Source organism: Dermacentor silvarum, chromosome 11 (genome assembly GCF_013339745.2).
Source record: "Dermacentor silvarum isolate Dsil-2018 chromosome 11, BIME_Dsil_1.4, whole genome shotgun sequence".
In the NCBI taxonomy this organism is placed as follows: domain Eukaryota; kingdom Metazoa; phylum Arthropoda; class Arachnida; order Ixodida; family Ixodidae; genus Dermacentor; species Dermacentor silvarum.
Genome location: NC_051164.1, coordinates 104,546,580 through 104,567,688, shown reverse-complemented (window position 1 = coordinate 104,567,688; position 21,109 = coordinate 104,546,580). Strand labels below are relative to the sequence as shown.

Genomic DNA, 21,109 nt, shown 5'->3' with positions numbered 1-21,109 from the left:
TGTTGGCGTTGGGCTAAGACTGCTCCGATTCCGATACCGTGACCACTGGCATCGATACGGATCTCTGTAGGAGAGCACGGGTCAAAGTGGGCTAGTATGGGTGGCGTGGTGAGAATGTTGGTCAGGTGGGCAAACGCGGCAGTTTGAGCGGGACCCCATGTGAACGGCTCGTCCTATTTCAGAAGATGAGTAAGTGGTCGGGCAAAAGCTGCGAAGTCTTTAACGAACGGTCGGAAGTAGGAGCAGAGTCCCACAAAACTTCGGACGTCTTTGACAGACTGAGGTACAGGAAAAGACGTGACAGCACCAATTTTCTCCGGGTCTGTTTGAATACCGGAACCGTCGACGAGGTGGCCCAGCACTGTAATCTGTCGACGACCGAAGTGACACTTCGATGAATTTAGTTGAAGCCCAGCCTCGGGGAAGACTAGAAGAACAGCTTGAACAGCTGATAAGCGCTCAAGGTGTGTCTCATATGTACGTGAAAATACGAGAACGTGGTCTAGGTAGCAGAGGCATGTTGAGCGTTTGAACGCTTGAAACAAAGAGTCCATCAGACTTTCGAACGTTCCTGGAGCGTTGCATAGACTGAATGGCATAACTTTGAATTGATACAGACCATCAGGGGTGACGAACGCGGTCTTCTCTTGGTCCTTTTATTCCACAGAAATTTGCCAATAACCAGACCAAAGGTCTATTAATGGAAAGTAGGACAATCGAGGGCGTCGTCAATGCGAGGCAAGGGGTAGAAATCTTTCTTGGTAATTCGGTTTAGATGACGATAATCTACGCAGAAAGGCCATGTGCCATCTGTCTATTTAACAAGCACAACGGACGACGCCCAAGGGCTCGACGAGGATTCAACAATGCCTTTGGCAAGGATCTTGTTTGCTTCATCATGAATAACCTTACGCTCTGAAGCAGAAATTCAATATGGCCGGTGATGTATAGGACTAGCATCACCAGTATTTATGCTTAATAATTGAAGTGTGGCTCAATTGTCGATTGTTGAGGTCGAAGATGTCGTGGTAGGAAACCAAAAGGCGACACAGAGCTGCTGCTTGTTCAGGCAATAGGTCCGCAGCAATCATGGGACGAACTATTGCGTCAGAGCAAATAGCATCCTGTGGACTTGATGAAGAACCGGAGCAGACGTCGACTGAAAACGTCGTGACGTGGTCATCTCCTATGGCACGCAGCGTTGCAACCCATATGCCTTGGGGTATAACTTCCTTTGTCAGGCCAAAATTGAAGACGGGGAGGCATGTCCGGTTATCGACGACGGTGACGACGGAGTGGGGCCCCGTGATCTTGCGCATCAAAAGGACATCAGGAACAGGTGTGGAGAAGTAATCACCATCAGGCAAAGAAAAAGATGATAGCAAATCGACAAAAGTCAAGACTTTAGGTGGCAGGCGGACGAAGGTGATCGTACTAAAGTTGTTCGGCAGTTCGGCACGAATATGCGCGAGTAGAGGAAGTTCGAGGCAAAGGGTACCGGCAGAACAGTCGATCAAAGCTGAATGCGCTATACGAAAGTGGAGTCCGAGGATTAGGTCATGGAGACAATTGGTCAGTACTGTAAAAAAAAACTGAAACGGTGCGGTCGGCGATACTTATACGCCGCTGTGAGCTCGCCAAAAGTCGCCGCGTCATTCCACCGTTCTCCCGGGTCCCTAACACAGTTGCGACGTCGTCTTGCGTCGACCTTACCGCGTCACCACCCTTAAAAGAGAACGTCACGCGCATTGTTCGCCGTGAGTTCGAGGCTACAAGTCTTACCCCGTTCCATCCACGCCCACTTGACCCCACCATTGACCAATCAGCCCCAGCGACCTCTCTTATTCAGGCAGTTGTGTGGCGAACTCAAACATGACGGAAATCGTGAGTTCTTCAGCAGAAAGCGAAAATACAGGCAGACCAGTCATTCTCAAAAGCATGTGCTGTGGAAAAACACTTGGAAATACTTCTCTAATATATATCTTCGAAAAGTAATAACAGTGTGTTTTACTTTCAGAGCACGCACGGTTCACTCATGTAGCATTTAGGGAAACTTTGCTCGAATAAGACCAGGCCTGACAGCGTTCTTTTTTTTTATGTTCAATGCCGGAATACAGGAAAAGATAACTATGCGTCTTTATTACAACATAAACTGCAGAAAAAAACGACAGGCTTTAAATTGTGAAGCAACTGACATACGCCAAGAAGCCTTGCCATTGATGATAGAACATACTCTACGTGATAACTTAATACGAATGTGTGGTCACTGTGCAGCCATCACATGCTTGTAATGCCAAAATGAATATAATCGCATTTTGCCTACAGCGTACAGCAAAACTACGTCCAGCGCATGGCCCCTAAAAAAGTGAGAAGGAGGACTTTCGCCCGCAATGTGGAACGTGAGACGTGAACACAACGACGTCCGTAGCAGCACTGATGCTCTATCTTGCAGGTGACGATTTGCGAAACCCTTGTTTTGGAAAGTGCAACCTGATGCCAGATCTCCATGCATATGCATCCTGAGCAAGCAAAATTTTAGCAACAGCAGAGTGCTATCGCAGGGGCTGGCTCGAGCACGCCAAAACAGGTGTCAGGAGACGCAGCAACAGCAGCTCCAAAATAGAGTGAACTGTCCATCTCCGTGACGTCATCCCGGTCTTCAAGGGCAGCTTCCTAGTCGGCCCCTCGCTCCCGAAATCAGCACGTACAAGCGCGCTTGCTGTGGACATTCAAGAAGACCTGCGCCGACTTCACAATCATGTAACCGGAACCACAATCAACGTCCAAGCACGAGGCAGTGCTAGAAAAAAACGTTGCCCTCGGCCATCGCCATGGGCCTGTCATGAATCGGTGCCCCCAAAAGGACAACTCTCCTCTTTCTCCCGTCTCAACGTCAAGTGACCCGTCTGGGGCCTCTATCGTCTGAATCGCAGTGAAACGCAATGCTCGCTTCTTTGCAACCGCGGAACCTGCTTTTTCCATTGCAGGGTAGCGCCGCTGTACCGTACGAGCCGCAGTACTTAAACGCGCCCCCGAGGGTTCGCGGACTAGAGCTCTGCTTGGAATGGAAGCGAGTTCTTGAAGGACCACCATGAGGGTTCTGTGGCTATCGTTGCTCGTCGCGGCCGCCTCCGGTAAGTGGACATCTGCCTTCCTTGCGCGTAACTCTCGAGTGTGTCTGCACGAGACTATCTGTGGTTAAAGCGTAAAGGGCAAATAGGAGGCCTGAGTGGCCAAAGTGTGCAAGACTTCCAACGCTTTGAGTATTCTGACACGGGGCATGTTTCAGTCATGTGCTTGCTGTCTAGGGATTCCTGCAAAGAAAACCGAAGTTATTGTATAATGAAATGTGGTGGTTTACGTTGACGTTAAGCTTGAAAAAAGAAAGGATGTGTTCGCCAACGTGGGAGGCAAGGAAAGAAATACGTAGGGAGCTACTCCTTAGGATACCATTGTAGGTTGAAGTGCATTGAATTAGTAAGTAGAAAAAGAATGAGTGATAAGGTTGAAAGGCAAGATAATCCGAGTATTTAATGGACGCACGAACACAATCCGTTTTCTCTCGATTATTCACATGTGGTCGTTAAAGACGGGTGAATGTAAAGAACCACGAAGGAACTTCTTTTGGTTTTCTCATTCATCGGTGCACTCGATAGCATGCTCCATGGAAATTATCTATAGCCCAAGAGATTTGACAAATCTTAAGTGGCACATGATACGTTGAGCTCGGCGAAATGTATTATAATCTTGGAATTATAGCGACAATTTAAGATCTTGTATCATAGCTAGAGACCGGATTTTACGCAAATGCCTTTTTTGTTCCTTGCGCTCCTTCGCCCCACTTTGATATATGAGCATGAATTAAAGGTTAAGAAGGGCTTTTATAGTGGTTTCATAGTGCCTATAAATGCCTATTTTGGCGTTGGTGCCTAAATGTCTATAAATGCCTATAAATGCCTATTTTCAATATCGGCGCCTATATGAACACTATTTAGCCTCAAGTTTCGCTTTCGAGTGCAGTTAGAGGCCGTTATTCATGTTACCGGGCAACATTGACTGTTCTTAGCGAGTATACGACTTTTGATTCTTTCTCAATCTATTGTCATTATATGCACTTTAACCGAAGTCATTAGCCCAGTGGGAAAGTCAAAGTCTGATTCTCTCTTGCATCCAGTCTGTATAATCATACGAACTCTGTACTTCGTCGTGGTCTAAAGGTACGAATATTTTGAACCGACTTCCCGCTCAAGACCATGACTTGTGCAATCAAATGGCTGCTGTTTGAAGAAAAAAGAAAACATTGCTTGGATGTTTCTTCACCTGTAACGAACTTCTGCTTCAGGCGAAAAAAAAATAATTGACGCATATCGCTCTGTTCCTTGCCAGGCTTCGATGTTGGCAAGGAGTATGTATACAAGTACAAAGGAACACTGCACGTGGCCAATCCCGAGCAGCCCCTGCAGTCATCAGGAATCGCCTTTCGAACCAAGCTTGTTCTGCAGCCGAAGCCTGATGGAACCCACTTCAAGGTAACAAACTCAACAAAATTACCGTGGTATATGCATGTAAATTGGCCGTACGGAAAGAAAACAGACAAATTCAAATAGGAAAGGGGCACTGATTTACGAACCATGAGGCGAAATAACCAGCACGCGTGAAAAAGAAACAAGTTAAACGTCTGGATTTTGTGGCCAGGTGGCAGTAAATTCAGCGGTGTACCATGTTCAACAGAGTAAAAATAGACCGCAAAGGTTGTATTTATTTTATTCCTGAGCACAAGACACTGATCAGGATATTGGATAGTATTGTAAAAGAACGTGGTAGTACGTACTACTTCAACACTAAAACCTCTTAGTTGGTCAGACACATGGGACGATCTTTTAATATTTCAGTATCGAGGGCGAAAAAAAGAAACCTTGACAAGCAAGACGTCGATTAGAGTATTATTCTAAATGTTCGTTTCCTGCGATTGCTTATCGGTGCAGTAAATGACAGCAATAATAATTAGGCAAACGGTAGTAGTATATTCACGAAATGTTTGCATACGAGTGGAATCCCAATAGAGTCCAAAACAAGAGCGCAAATTTGAAAGCGTCTACAGCCAAAGTAAGTTGGCTTGACAGGAACCGACGCAGTTGCAGTCGAGGGAGGCGCCCTTCCGTCAGTGCGAGCTCCCGTTATTCGCCAGCGAACGATACACAGGCTGGGTTGCAGAATTTGAAGGCTCACATGGATATTCTTCGACAAACGTGAATATGCGGGAACATTCAAAAGCATTTCCTCTGACGCTGTAGCTGGGTCACTCAAGCGATGCGTTCATGCGGGTGCATAAACATGAAGTTGGTTCCAACCTGTGACTACCTATAAGCACCCGCCATGGTGGCTTAGTGCATTCGGTGGTGCGCTGCAATGTACGATGTCGCGGGTTTGATGTGCGGACACGGCGGCCGCGTTTCGATGGGCGCGAAATGCAAAAACCCACATGTACCGTACACTGTGTGCACGCTGAAGAAACCCAGGTGGTCAAAATGAAACTACGACGTGCTTCATGACATCATGAGTCTGACACGTAAAACACTAGAATTTTTCATTTGTACCTAGATAAGCATGCATTATCTGATAGATTTGGAAGGCTCGGCATCTTTGCGAACCACCCAGGAAGCGACAACTCAATTAATTCACGCGCTCTGGTTGTTTCAGATTGTGAACTTCGAAGCGGACTCCTTCAACTCGGAGCAGATCGACGTTGCCCACCACGAGTTCAACTACGCGGCGAACGAGAACGCCGCTGGGGTCCTGGAGCGCCCATTCGCCGGAAATTTCGACGAAGGAAAGGTACGGCAACGCAGAAACTTTCTTTCCAATGGAAGTGATCAATTGTATTGGCCTGTTTGCGTTGTTCGTACACAAGCAGAGGCATTCTGTACACAGGGAGCATGCATGAAGATTAGTTGCTTGGAGCTTACGATTTTCACGTGTTCCGTTTAATCCATTCCAGCTCGAAGAGTTCTCCATCGGCAAGAACGAGCCGCTGTGGGTGAAGAACCTCAAGAAGGGCATCCTGTCCCTTTTCCAACTGGACCTGGTCAAGGGTCGCCAGGAGCACCACGACGACAAGGAGTACCACGTCAAGGAGGTGAGCCGGAACATGTAACATGAAAAGAAGTTATGAAAACATGCTTGCGGTGAACAGCGTCCCGGAAGCTGTTCTTCCATAAGACGTGCGGAGAGTTGAACAGAGAGAGAGAGAGAGAGAAGCGAAGACGGAAAGGTAGGGAGGTTAACCAAGGACGTGCCCGGTTGGCTACCCCACAATTGGGGATGGGGAAAGGGGAAGAAAAATAAGGAGAGAAAAGAAAAATAATAGAATCAGTCAGGCGCAGACGAATCTCCACTGTCACAAGCGTTCATACAATCCAGTATCCTTCACGAAGTGCAAAAGGCTTTTGTGGCCTTTTGCACGCAAGAATGGACATGGACCAAGGATCTTTCGATTGCGCTCTGTTATCTAACCGGTTGAGTTTAGCTTGTAGAGTACGTCGTTTAGTGTCAAAGAAGGCCAACCACCTCATCTATCCGACACGAGTTTCCCTGATTGTTAGGTAATCGTTATATTTTCGCACACGAGCTAATGAAGCGAGAGTGTCGCGCGCTTCTTTTGAAATAGTTGGGACGAAGGAAAGGAACCGATGTTCCAGGGTGAAAAGAAGTTGACTGTTAATTAATATAAAAATAAAAATCGCTGACAACGTCAATAGAGCTGCACCTTGACACTGCGCAACAGAAGGTCGCGAATTCATAGTATGAAATCTTTGAGATAGCTAAGGTGAGAAAGTAAGTTCACGGTGGCTTCAGAACAAAAAATGAGAAACAAGTATGAATTGCCATGTAACAAATCTGAGTACATAATCATCCCAACACTACTGACACAGATGAACACACTGCGGCTATGTATGTACAGGTAAACATGGAAAAGAAACATTACAAATGCTCAAAACACAAGGAAGTAAAGCTCACTGTAATAGAGGACACAAGAAATTTAAGACCGAATCAGACAATATGGGAGGAAAGAACAATTTACGTTAACGCTGTGCTTAAGTTATTGCAAATATATACACTTCTGCATCAAAATATTTAAGATTAATGGTGCACAGCCCGCATGAGAAACCCTTGCAAGGTGTGTGCGCGGGCAGGATGCTTACGCAATGTAGAGGCTCCGTCATACTTAACTGAAACAGACCGTAAGCGCCTTTTTGTTTGTTCAGAGCATTGTGCAGGAGATTTCTGGTTGGCATGCTTTAAAACTGTTAGTCTATTTTGTAGCTGCCTTCCAAGGTTTTCGCTGTTTGTTCCTTACAAAGCCGGCGTTTCTTAGAACTAAGCCGCTGGTTTTGCTTCTTGATTGTTCGGCCGAAGTCTGACTGCAGATGTATGTGTCATCATTTTGAGACAAAAAAAAATCGTAAGGACACCCGATGTACAGCATTTGAAAAATTCAAGCAAGCGCCCAGCTTACACCGCTACTAACCTTTCGCACTCTCGATGAGGAAAGTACCAGCCGCTGTAGAGTATGCACGGACTCAGCTGTTGCTTCGTGGGTACAATATACGGTACTTTATTATGCGAAACATTACAAATGCCATACCAAACTCTGAAATTACCATCCCACATTGGCCTAACTGTATAGTCTATCACTAATCGCACATCGCTTCGCAGCTTGATGGTCGTGCTGAGCACACGATAGGAATCTGACTGAGTGAAGTTTTATGTCGTGCGTGTTACACCGTGAAAACAAGTGCTTTCTCTCGAACTTCGTTTTTTTGTGCCAATAAGAATTGATTTGACAACTGGAACCAATCAGACAAAAGAACTTTGCCTACTAAAATAGTGTCCATAATAACACACCAAGTAGACAAACACATTAATGTAGAAGCGAATTTCTCAAACTTTTTAGCAGCAATGGTAAGCCATTACGACAGTATACCGGTCTCCTACTTATGTTGCTACTTCTCTCCTACTTATCTGCACAATCCGGCATCTGTAGCTTCGATAATTGCTATTTGTTTGTTCCGAGCTAGGACGATGGCATGGTTTACCTGGAATTGTGTCGTCCCGTTCAAAGTTCAGGTTATGTGAGGCTTTCTGCTTTCTGCTTTCTACAGTTTACAAAAGAATTGCCTCAGAGTAGCACAATTCAATTTCTAGACATATCCTTGACGTTACCGAAGATCCGCGTGTGCTGGCAGTGATCCCATAGATCTTCAAAACCGTTGCTAAACTTTTCATCCAAGGATTCTAAAGGTGTAAAAAATGAAATTGCCATGTCATGCTTTGAGTTCCCTGTCGCCAAGTCGTGTGTGCACAAAATGAGCGCCAGCTTTAATGCGGAGTTTACGCGTCTATTAGAAGTAGGCTATCCACGCGTTGCAGTAGCCACTGTCGTTTAACGCTTAAAAAAGTCCATAATTTCCTCAAGTTTGAACATGACTGCAGAAAGCAATAGTAACAGGAAAAAGAGCCGTATAAATATTCCATACATCCATTTATTAATAAATAAAAATGATTAAAATCCTTATCGCACAGGCTAAAGAAAGTGGGAAGTAGATAGGGTGTTAACGTTGTCGTTACGGCTGCCAATAAGCTAGGTAAGATCTGCATCACCATGCGGACGTCATCATGCAGAATGAGCAGGTAAAAGACAAAAGGCGGACAGGCATTAGCTTCGTAAACAGACGGACTGTCGTACTTGTGTGATATACAGCGTTCCTTCGAGCTGCGGCCGCTAGTACGTAGGGCACACAGGCTGTTGTGTTAATCAGAGATTAATGAAGCGTAAAAGGTCGTTAACTGGGAGGATCTCCATCTAATCTTTTATTGCACTGCGGAGACTGCAAATGCACGCCAAAATTCGATGAATGCGCTGTTTTATACAGGCACAAGAACGAAGAACGGCGTCTAATGGATCAATTGTAGCGGAAGTGCATGCGTGAGTCAGCCTTCGATTTAAATTGCATAAAGAAGCTATGAAATGTTTAAACAGTTACATCTCGCGTATAGGCCCGCACATGTGCCTGATTGACAGGTAACGCTACCATACTTGAGCATGCGCAGATAAGTTTTGTGTCTACTTTCTTTTCTACCAGAGTGCGCCGTTCAGTTGGCAGACGGCGTTTGTGTTGTCTGGTTGTCATCTGTTGTATCCCTGTCTGCAGGCCTTACCTTCTTTCACGATTAATCCCTACCAACTAGCTGAACTTTCTGTAGTTCTATATATACCTAGTCGAAAATTGATGTTAAACTGACAATCCCTTGCATTTCCTCTGTATTAGGATGGTCTACATGGTCCCTGCGACACCCTGTACATTGTGCACGAGGAAGAGCACGATCATATCGAGGTGACCAAGATCAAGAACCTCGACAAGTGCGACCACAAGCATTACAGCTTCTACGGGCACCAAAAGGAATACCGATGCCTGAATTGCAAAGAACAGGCGACGGTGAGTGTTTTCCTGCTTCAGAGTCAAGCTGAACGAAAAGACCTTACTGCAATGCATCTACGATTCCTCTGTCGAGGTATATTTTACAATTTGTTCTGTCATTTTCTCTTTAGGTTTTAGACTTTCAAAAAATCATAATATTATAGCATATTCTCACTTTTATTTATACTAATCTCGTAGCTAAGTAAGATCTAAACCTAACCTAGCCTAATCCAAAAGAGCTTTCCTCACTTTTAAGGACTTGCAGAAAAGTCTACATTAATCTACATTCATCATTAATGGTATGTGATTACTTGTAGTAAGAACGAAACCCTAAATTATAATTTTTGCGTACTTTCTGGATTATGTAGGGGGTCCTCAGGGCATGCGATGCCCACACCGAAATCGCTGCCGTAAGGCATTCCACTTGGCTGTCCCTTGAAGCGGAAGTCACACGTCATACCACTTTTGCCTTGATTTTGGCCTGGGAGCCGCGCTTAGTGGAATAGAGGTGTGATAAATTCTGCTCAATCGATACCACGCTTCATTTCTTCTCTTTAGTACCCGCGCACTGCCACGTCCGAGGTGTACTATGAGGTCAAGGGAACCGCCCAACACTACGTCATCGGGCATGCGTGGGCCGAGTCGGTCCAGCTGTTCAAGGCTCACGGCGAAGGAAAGCAGTTCCATGTCCTGCTCAAGTGAGCATTTCATACAATTTGTTTTTAATTTTTTGCGCTCAAAGACATGCAGTACTCATGCATTGTGAAGTGATTGCTGGAATCAGGAGTGCAGGGGTGCCTTAGCATCTTATGCCCTGTCACAGTGGCATCCGCGAACTCCCTTTATTTCCTTCGTCTTCATCCAGAGGGAATTGGGGTCAATGTCACATGGTCGACTCTCTGCTAAGAAAGTATCATAGAGTTTCTGGCGAAGGGAATTCGGCGATCTTAATTGATAGTGATGGGAGTACTCTCATCTCCAGTAAGCTGAAGTAAAGAAAGAAACCGAAGGCGGAATCACGGCGCAGTCAACACAGTGATGAAATTTTGCAACACTAAAGGTTGGCCAGTTGATTAATACACTATTATGCTACAACTTTACAAGAATTTATACTCTGAGTGATATCGACGCTGCGTCATTCCGACCTGTCGCGCCGGCAGCACAAGCGAACGGTAGTGGGACCTCCGAGGACTCGCCTGCTCCTCTATTAAATCCGAACTCCTCCTCTACCGGCAGGGAACCTCGGGCGCGATGTGATCCTCATATTCAACTATTTTCCCGATGCCACCGCATTCCCGAAGTAGACAGCATCCGTATCCTCGGCTCATGCCTGCAAAAGAACGGGCGTGACACCGAAGTGCTGCAACAACTAGTCCAGCATGCCCAACCAACAGCCCGCCTGATTGCACGCATCGCCAGTCGCCAGCACAGAATGAAGGAGCCCAACACGGTCAAGCTAGAGCAGGCCTTCACCATCAGCCGCATTGCCTACATTGCACCCTATCTCCGTCTAAATGTAATAGACGAGAACAAATTCAGTACAATAACCAAGAGAGCGCACAAGGCGGTTCTCCATCTCCCCGTTTCCATGGTCAACGCCCGCCTCGCTGCGCTCGGCCAAAATAACTCCGTCGACGATATCGTTGAAGCTCAACGCATATCGCAATACGAACGTCTTGCGCAGTCACCTTCGGGTCGCTCTCTCCTCGGTAACTGCCACTCTGCGCGAACCGGTAATAGAAACATAGCTTTACCAATATTCGGAAATGTTTCATCTGGATAATCTCTAACACCCGTAGTAAGCGATGCTTCTTTGCGCGCTTTTAACGACATGATGCATGTATTGCAAAACAACGTTGTTACATATCGGCTGAAATGCCTTTACTTGTTTTGGAGCGGTAAAATAAATATACACAGCACTGGTAGACAATCAATAGACGAATAAATGAAACGAGCCAATACTGCTCATTCTTCTACCGCCGTATATTCTTCGGAGTCAGTGGCTCATTGCGAAATCGACAGCATGATGTGGAAGCTGTGATAAATCTATGTTTCAGGCTGTGTGTTCTGTTTTTGCCACATGATCAGTTATCCCTCTGATAAAATGGCGACGCTCTCACGTACCGACCCCTAGATTTGGTCCGTCCATAAGCAGTGGTTGTGGTGGCACGCAGTACAAAAAAAAAAACTGAAATCATATTTTGCATTCCTACCTTTCTCCCCCCACAGCCGCACCCTTGACCTCGAAGAGGAGCATGACGCCACGACGACCGACACCACTCTGCTTGAGGCCGGCGAGAAGGAGCATTCACTCGCCCAGGAATTCCCCGAGACCCACGACTTGGAAAACCCGGAGGAGCTCAAGCACCCGAACCACCTTGTGGCCCACTTCGACCTCACCCCGAACAAGGAGAACGTAAGCGTGCCCACAGTAACTCAATATACGTTGACTTAAAGGGACAGTGAAACGTTGCGCTATAGTAGAATGATAGGCTACCCTCTCAAAACCATCGCAACGATTACTTCGTGCGAACAGTTAACTCAGTTGTACAGGCAATTGTAACTGGAGAGGCCGAAAATGTTTTCCGCGGTACAAATCCTCAGCAACGAACGGAGTGATATAAAGGTTTTCTGCGCGGCGCTGACTATCTCGGAAGTTTTGATTTCCTAACCGCAAACGCCAGCTTGGAATTCGAACTCTTCATGGACGTAGCGGAGAAGTCGCACAATTGGGTAGACAACAATTTCAACCGGTAGCGTGAGTAAGTTTTCTTGAGGAAAAAAATTATTCAAAATATAGGCAAACCACGATTCTATTCATATTCGAACGAAAGAAAATCAACTTTCCTTTAAGCTTGTCTCACAGTTGTGACGCCTATACCAACGCTGTTCACTTTGGTTCCTCGGTTTACAGAAGCAGTATTCTCAGTGGAAGTGGTGCTTTGGACATCCATCCTGCAAAGTTTTTCATCGTATCCGTTTTTCTTAGTTGGACATCGGTCTCACAAAAACAAGTCTATTTGTAGAAACGTTGGCACCGGCCTCAGACATTTTATTCTTTAATTGTTCTTCATCACTCATGCCTTTCATGTTTTATCTCCGTTTATCATCTCTAATTTTCACAAAGTGAGGCCCATTCCGATCATTTCTTACCCCCCGCAGTTCGTGGAAGGCCTTAGGAAGTTGGCTCACATCGAGTATGGTGATGAGGACATCAAGGAGATCGACAATAAGGAGAGTGGAAGCCTGATCTTCCTTATGCTCTTCCACAACTTCCTGACGTTCAGCTACGATGATATCAACGACGTTTATCGGAACCACGTGATGACTGCACCAGAAGACCTCAAGGACAGCCTACGGTAAGACATTCAACAGCGAAAATTATTGACCTCTCGGTGCTCAATGGCTGTGACATTCCACAGCTAAGTACGAGGTCGCGTGTTCTGTAATCGACCTTTCCGGCAGGATTTCGATAGGGGTGAATTGCAAAAATCTTTATGTACTTACTACAACGTGCAAATTTAAGTACTTAAAGAAGTTTAATTATTCCAGGCAGATGGAAATAAGGTAATGAAGCTGCAAGAATTTGGCCCGTACAATTACATCGCAAAATCCTTCTTTGGTTCGATCGTGGACGGCTGAAATGAGCGCATTCTGATCGACGTTGGCTTGGTGCACCTTTCGCAGACACGTCTTCCTGGACCTTCTGGCGGCCGCCGGCTGGAACCCACACATCACCTACGGACTCAACCTGATCAAGCATAACAAACTGAGCGTCGATGATGCTGATCGCTTCTACAACAAGCTTCACCTCAACTTGAAGGAAGTCAACCCTGCCCTGCTCCATGAAATCGCCGTAAGTGTAATTGCTGCATGAGGAGGCAGTTCTAAGCACAAGTGACCGTAAATATATTTGAGTGTCCTTCAACTTGTACAATTACCCTTGCACAATTAATGTGGCGTTGTAGGTTAACACTCTGCAACTTATCGGCCATGGTGAAGACAACATGGTAGCAGCAACAGAAATAAATATTTTCAGGTCGATATGTGTTTCACTAACCGTGCATAAACCGGGAGATAGCGCTTTGTAGGTTATCACGCTTCAAGGTTGGATATTGCTCCAAAAGAGTGACTGATATTTACGTTCCGGAGCACATCTTGACTTCTACCGCTGCCTCCGTATCCTTCGTTTTCCATTTACTATTGTGAACAATCGCCAGGGGCAGACTTCCGCATTTGAAGAACCCAGTAACATCACTCTGGCATCACTAGAATCCCAGCTCATGCTTCGCCAACAATGATTTTGCGTAGCAAAATTATAACAGAGAGAGAAAGGGGGGGAGGGAGGCATGCTCGTAAGCACTCGCCTGACTTACTATGTAAGGAGGCATCAGTGCTTTGTTAGGTTTCCCCACGATGCCTCCGTGAACGTGCTGTGGCCCCAGCTTGCCAATGAAGCCTTTAGGCTTCAATCATAAAATTGTGGGCATCCTGATTTGTCTAGAAAAGGCTACAAGAGACAGAAAAAAAAGTGATGAAAAGCCTTCAGCATGCCCTTAGTTGTACGCAGCAAAAGACGCTATGTTCAATGGACTACCAGTGGTGGGACGGTGAAGCATACGTTTTAATAATAGAATTGCTTATTCTGGTTGCTTCGCCCAGGACTCTTGCAAGTCTGAGGCTGTCAAGAGCCACCGCGAGATATGGACCTCTTGCAAGCTGGCTGCCAGCGCTATCGCCGGCGGTAAGGGATGCAAATACACTCACGACAACCAGGAGGAGGACAAGGGCACCTGCAGCCCTAAAATTGTCTCGCACATCTTCAATGTAAGTGTCTCATCGAAAAATTCACAATACGAACTTCGTAATCAACCATCTGGTTCGGCATTCAGCAATTTATTCCTGTGCGGCTGTGACTGTGGACAAAATCGTCATTTATTGACTTGAAAGACGATAAAATATGCATAAGCAATTTCGTTCAATGCTTTTGACAAATCTGTCGTATTTTTAAAGAAAATGTGTTCCAGGAGCACTTTTCTGCTTCGGTGAACTAGTTTTCCCCTAGGTTTCCTGCCTTTCTCGCAGTGTTTTCCGAAATTCGAAACACACAAAGCATCCCTTTGATATAAAGTTACATCCTTTTTATCTCCTTGCCCTGCACTTAATTCTATTGGCAGTACATAAGTCAATTGAATATTAGTACGCAGAAGCCGGTCATGACAGTGTACAAATTATTAATTGTCAATACATAAAGCACTTCCTTGAATTGCTCTTGTAATGAAGCACGATCCCACAGTGCCATCCTCCCTGTAAAGTGTGCCAGATAAGAAGCGCTGAAAGTCTTAGAAAGTCTGTAACAATTTGTCTCACGCACTATACTTTGCTGTTCTGTAGTACTCGGTGACACCGGAGGATGTCGAGCACGAACCCGAGTACGAAAGCACGGTCTTCCTTCGCGCCGCCGGTAACCTGGGCACCCACAAGGCCATGTACTACCTGAAACGCTTCATCTACCCCAAGTGGCACGCGAATGAACACAAGAGAATGGCCGCCCTGTGGGCCCTGAAGCAGGCCGCCAAGCACCACCCTGAACTGGTAAGCTGCTCAGTCGGAATGCCTGTGACATTCATGCATATGTACAAAATTCTAACAACACGCAAATTTAGCTGTGAAAAACAGCTGTCATCGTGGCTTAGTTCTTGCTCTTCTTGCACCCACTTCGTTTAAAAATTTTCAGCAATCGAGGACACTTTGTACGCTGGTCACGTCTTAGTTTTGGGATCATAACTGACGGACATTTTATGCTGAAACTTAAGTGTAGAAACCCAAAAAAATCTGAGAGCACGTTCACCACGGCATTTACATCCAGTACTTGATACGCAATGGATTCCGATACCATCTTTTCAAATGATTCTTCTGTGTATGCCTAACAAGAATTTGCTTCAAGTACTTCGGTCTGTTCTGAGCTTAGTCTATAATCACTAGCATCGATATTTCACTTCCTCGGAAAATCTGAGCCTTTCGACATATTCCAATGACCGTGTCTTCACGTTGCCTTCAGGCTCGGTCCATCGCCCTGCCCGTGTTCCACAACACGAGCGAGCCCAGCGAGGTCCGTATCGCCGCCTTCCTCGTCGTCGTGGTGACCAACCCGGACCTGTACATTCTGCGCCACATCGGCCTCGAAGTCATCTCCGACCCCAGCGACCAGGTCGTGGCTTTCGTCACCAGCGCTTTCCGATCCCTGGCCAACTCTAAATACCCCTGCCACAAAGAAATGTGAGTGTACCTTCGGGAAAACCAAAGGGCATTACTGTATGTTTGCGATCAATTGACAGAGCAAGGACGAACCTTGTTGAAGCAATTGGTGAATCGGTAAAATTGATGCGCGTATTGGTGCTGATTTCTATTTCTCTCTCTCCAGACTCCAGAGCCGGCTAGTGAGCCGGACGCTCAGCTGCTGACGTTAGCTGTATTTCTTCGTTTGCACTAATCTCTTAACTCTGCGTCTTAATATTCAGCGCTGGAGAGATCGTATACCTTCCTGGACTCAACTATGAGCCCACTAGTTCTTGGCTAGCAGAATATTCAAACATGCCGTAAAACGAAGTGATCTCTTTTTATCTCACCTACGAGGAAACAAGCATTTAACTCACATCTCTATCCCAGATAGGTATATGGTGTAAATTTCCCCTGAAGGTAACTGCGCAGATGATGTTTTAAAAATTCTGTGCCGCATTTCTCATGCAGCGCTCAGCACCTGAGGTACGTGCTGCCATTGTGGGACGCCAACCCGAGATTCAGGAAGCCTGTTGACAAGGGCTCATCCCACATGCTCATCTCTTCCGGATACAACCGTAAGTATAACTCTAACAGCATGAAACTATGGCCACTGGAATTGAAAAAGAAACTTTTCTATGACACCACACTGTGTGCCCAGTTGCTATGTTAATGCGAAGTTCCCGAGCTTTAATCAAAAGCTAGTAGAGATATGAAGAGGTTTTGCAAGCACGGCAGCTTAACAACGGAATTAGGTTGATCACCTTATATACGCTAGTCCTAAGTTTCTTTCTCTGACTGAAATCAGGCAAAGATTTGCCATATAGGTGAGCTCTTTTCTGTTATAGGAACATGGCAGTATCTGTCTTTTTTGTTCTACCAAGACTTCTAAAATATTTTCATGAATAAGAAACGAAGGATACAGCTCCGACCGAATTTCAGTAGTAGCAGCAACTGTGCTATAGGAAAACGAAATCACTATGTTGAAGCATTACCTTCCGTCATCAGTCTTCCCGAAGCCCTTCATATCAGGTATGAATTCAATTTCATTTCCTTTTTATTTTTTAAGCAATCATGGAACGAATGGCTTTCTGGGCTAGAAGCTGCAGTGTGCAGCATGACATAGGTCGGGAATCATTCGATATCTACGGCAGCAGTGCTTTGCTTGATAGTATGCCTTTTTTCCATCGAAGCGTAGCTCAAATAAAGCGATACCACGAGTACAGCTAATGAACAAATAGGCACTGCGCTATCTTTTAACGTGAGTCCCTATTTCGAGAAATGACGCTGCGTATAAATACGGCACAGCATGGAAGTACCACGGGATACTCAAGTACGCCGGGTATGAGTATACGACAGAGAATATAACTGAGCAACGATACTTCAAAACAAAGACTGTTTTCTTGGAAATTAGGGACGTGTCTATGTGTTCGTTGGCTCTTCTCTCGTTATCGTCTTGTTAGCGCTACACAAATACTCCTAATTCTGTCACTGCCGCCTGGTCACGAAACCCAAATGGGCGAAAAAGCCTCAAACGAATAGGTGCAAATGTCTCGAATTTTCTTCCTGCTGCAACGCAATTTTTCTCTTCGTTCTACGTAGCCAAGTACGACTACGGCGGCTTGACGCTGTTGGAGATGATCAGATCTCACGACAGCTACTTGCCTCGCAACCTTTACATCAGCATGAAGGACTACGTCGCTGGACATTCCACCGACACGGTCGCCTTCTCGTTCGAAAGCTGGGGCCTAGACAAGGTGCTCAACCGTCTCGTCGGACCGGAGCCCGGATCCACCAAGAACCTTTGGAACTTCATGGGCCGCCGCCGTTTCCCGCGTGATCACTCGGAGTTGGAGCGAAAGGATATCGAGGACGCCGTAAGCATGGGCTAGAACTTGTCCATCACCCCTACCACATAAATGTTTAGCAGTAGGCTGGGGTTTGCATGGTTGTGTAGATTTCGAGTAGGGAATTAAATATTCTATTAAGCTTTTATTTATCGAATCTAAAATCCAACATTTGCCGATACCTTGTACCAACAAATTAGCGTTATGTCCCTGTAGCGTTGCCAAATTAGGATCATAAATATCAAGGCAGCCCACGTAATTTTCATGTTATTCGTAAGGTTGGCATAATATATGGAAACTATTACAAAGCGTATGAAAAACAACTGGACTCAACGCCATCACTAGTCCGTTTAGTAATCGGCTGGTTGTCAGTCTGAATGTCCGCATTCAATGACGGGCGTCAACATTCCACTTATATTCAGGTCAGCAAAACACAGTTCATTGCGCCCCGTACAGATTACGTGTTTTCTCGGTTTCTTTCGCGTAATCGCTAGCCTAAATGCCCCGAATGTGTAAGATTGCATCTGAAGTGATTTCAGCTTTAGTAGCACAGCGCACGGTGTGAAACGTGGCAGAAGGCTATATTATGCGAGTCAATGCGAATTGGTGTAAGGACATTTATTTTTAACGCGATAGCGTTTAGGTCTTCATGTCGCAGAAAATCCGGCATCGGCAACCGGCATGTGATCGCGGTTGGGGGAGAAAATCATCCAACCACATCGACCCCGCAGGCCCTCCACGTGGTGCAAGGTTTTGGTGAACAAAAATTATATTTCTCACAGTGATATCTGTCAGAAAAATGGTAAAGTACAACTTTACCATTAGCCGTCGCACTCGCCGTCGGATTGTTTACCAATCGGTGTCGGATTGTAATTTGAATGTACGAGAAAACCTTAATCTACTACGAGGAAACTCAAACACGAACCCCTTTTCCAGCATTTCTACCAGACCTGCGCGCGTCGGGGCAATAACAAATAATTATTAAAATAATAAAAAAAGGTGCTAGGGCCTTCACATTTTAATATAAGACCACTTATATTGCCCCTAGGAAGACGTCTTTCCAGCAATGCATTTTTGTTTAAACGTGAAGCCGACTTTAAGGCGATCGGTGTAAGCTTGGTCTTTGTAGGCTGGCTTTCCAGCGTTCAGGTGTTGCAGTGAATGAAGCCTACTTGCCGTATGCGAACGATGCGATGCGAACGGGTGCCGATAACGCTATCGCGTTCTACTCTTAAAGGCGAAGCTTAAGCGTCCTCCAACTTTTTTTCCTTTTCCTAAAAGCCTTTTTTTGTGCAGCTTCCCATTCACGATCGTGAATATGACCCTGTGTATGCCCGCATGAGCCTCTCACTGTTCGGAAAGGCTGTCGACACCTGGGACTTTGACGAGAGCATCCTTGAAAACATCAAGTCAAAAGGTGGGCATCAAAATGCGCACAGGCCTCTAAGCACCTTTCTAGACCTCGTTTGTTCTAATAAAACGTTTATGCATAAGGATAAACAGTTATGTAGGCCAGCATTTTCTTTACCATGCCCTAATTAGTTTTCAGAAAACTACAATCGTCTAACGAAGTGCTTGAATGTCTCGAAATTGCCAGTTGTCAGGTGAGATTCAGCCTGTACTCGTCGAGACAGTGATTAGCGGTGCAGACTCTAAAATACTTAGATGTGACGTTATACACTATCGTAGAACTGTGTAGAAATCTGAAACTTCTAGTTTATAAATAATGTTGCCTGGGTGCACCTCTCTTCTCATGGGGAGGGCTGCGTGGGTCATCTTGCCTTTTTGGTGGGCTAATCTGGGTGACAGTGCTGACCAAAATTATGTGTCACGAGGACGAATGGGCATGATCCACCAGGACCACTGTGTATGTGCGGGACAGCTGTGTGTTTTATTTTGCTTTCATTTTTATATCTTGCCATTATAAGTATTCTGTCTCCCTTATTATAAGCACGAACACTACGGCATATAATATTTATATAATCGTTCGCTGCACAACAGTTACATTATTAATAGAACCATTCCCCACAAACCAGGAACATTTCGCTTTAGGTAGACGTAAGCTAGTTGTGTCTACCATTTTTTTTTTTTTTGTCTCAGCATATTTATAGCAATCGTTAACGGTTTCTGAGGCTGCGTGAAGTCGCTGTGGCCAGTGTCATCGCGGCCAAATAAGACGCATGAATCAAATTCAAACGCGAATCGTAAAATATCCAGAAGCTATGATTAATGAGGAAATCATTAGGTGGCTGCACCCATTTCTGCGATAACTCTGAATATGAGACTGCTATTGTAGTCCAAAGCATCCACAAACTGAATAACGAACGCTTTCTATTTGATTTAACACGTCTAGGTACTCTTTGGGAACTCTTACATGGCAGCTGACAGCAGTTATTTAAACCTAATTCAATCGTTCATTCTGTAAAGATGCACCTGAGAAAACGGCCAAGAAGCTTTTGGGCAAAGAGCTTCGCAAGAAGACCTTCTACCTGAGCCACGACATGATGTACCTCAACCCCACTGAGCTTGGCGTGCCAGTGTTCTTTGACTTCAAGCAGGCAGAGTTCATCTACGCGCACGTTCAGAAGATCGACGTCACCCACGGCGACAACGCAGAGCTCCACTTGGACATCAAGCGACATTACGTGTGAGTGGAACCTGCCTTTCAAACCTCTTCTGTTAATCGCAGCACACAAATAGAAGCAGTAGCAGTAGCCTTTCCAAAATTTATTTAATGCTCAGAGATCACAGTCTTGCACGTGCTGCAGCAAGAACTCGAGATTGCGGTTGAGTAGTCCTTCATTCCGAAAAACAAGAGCTGGCAGCTTTGCCAAGCGGATTCTTTGTCCCCTGTAATATGTGGCCCTTGAGCAGCGCAGACAGAACGGGGGCTAATTTGAGAGGGACAAGCCTGCCGGATTACTGGAGTAGTGGCTTGGAGTAGCAAAGCTGATAGCAGCATCTGGTGATGCTTTCTGCAACTACAATCATAGGCAGAACGTTGTCATTTTTAGAGGGTGGGGGGGGGGGGGGGGGGGGGCGACAAGCTTCCCGAAACCTACCCATGCGTATATATATATATATATATATATATATATATATATATATATATACCCGTTGCTAACAATTTTCTATTTCTCGCTTTCTGGCAAAAGCCATTGTGTCGACACTCCAGGCACATTTTCACTGTTGTCGTCGCCGCGTTGTTCCGTATTAAATCTAAAAGCCATATAAATGAGCGACCCATACACTGGGTGCTGGAGCAAGAACGTAACAGCGAGCCGAAAAGGATGGCGGCTTGATGGGCATTACCTTTCCACGCGCTCAATATTCGGGTTAGTTGTAGGTCACGTAATCAAATGCGGATGGAAGGAGAGCACGCGTCTTCTCCTCTAGCCCTGCCGTAGCAGTGAATGATTGTGCGCGGCGGACGCTTATGCGGCCCGCGTGCCATATCTAATTGTTGGTAATCATTGGTGGGTTCAATGATAAAGGGCGAGAAGG

The 21,109-nt window shown here is 45.6% G+C and overlaps 1 protein-coding gene across 1 annotated transcript in view; it reads left to right on the top strand.

Annotated features, from left to right (window-relative positions):
• The first annotated feature begins 3,064 nt into the window (after positions 1–3,064).
• LOC119432345 (vitellogenin-5-like) overlaps positions 3,065–21,109 on the top strand; it is a 28,976-nt gene continuing 10,931 nt past the window's right edge. Inside the window, 16 exon segments of the mRNA XM_049659429.1 lie at positions 3,065–3,134; positions 4,387–4,529; positions 5,701–5,835; positions 5,999–6,136; positions 9,330–9,497; positions 10,038–10,177; positions 11,709–11,895; positions 12,642–12,838; positions 13,167–13,335; positions 14,142–14,306; positions 14,874–15,074; positions 15,541–15,758; positions 16,230–16,336; positions 17,361–17,635; positions 18,902–19,022; positions 20,033–20,252. Coding sequence (XP_049515386.1) covers positions 3,065–3,134; positions 4,387–4,529; positions 5,701–5,835; positions 5,999–6,136; positions 9,330–9,497; positions 10,038–10,177; positions 11,709–11,895; positions 12,642–12,838; positions 13,167–13,335; positions 14,142–14,306; positions 14,874–15,074; positions 15,541–15,758; positions 16,230–16,336; positions 17,361–17,635; positions 18,902–19,022; positions 20,033–20,252 — 2,654 coding nt within the window.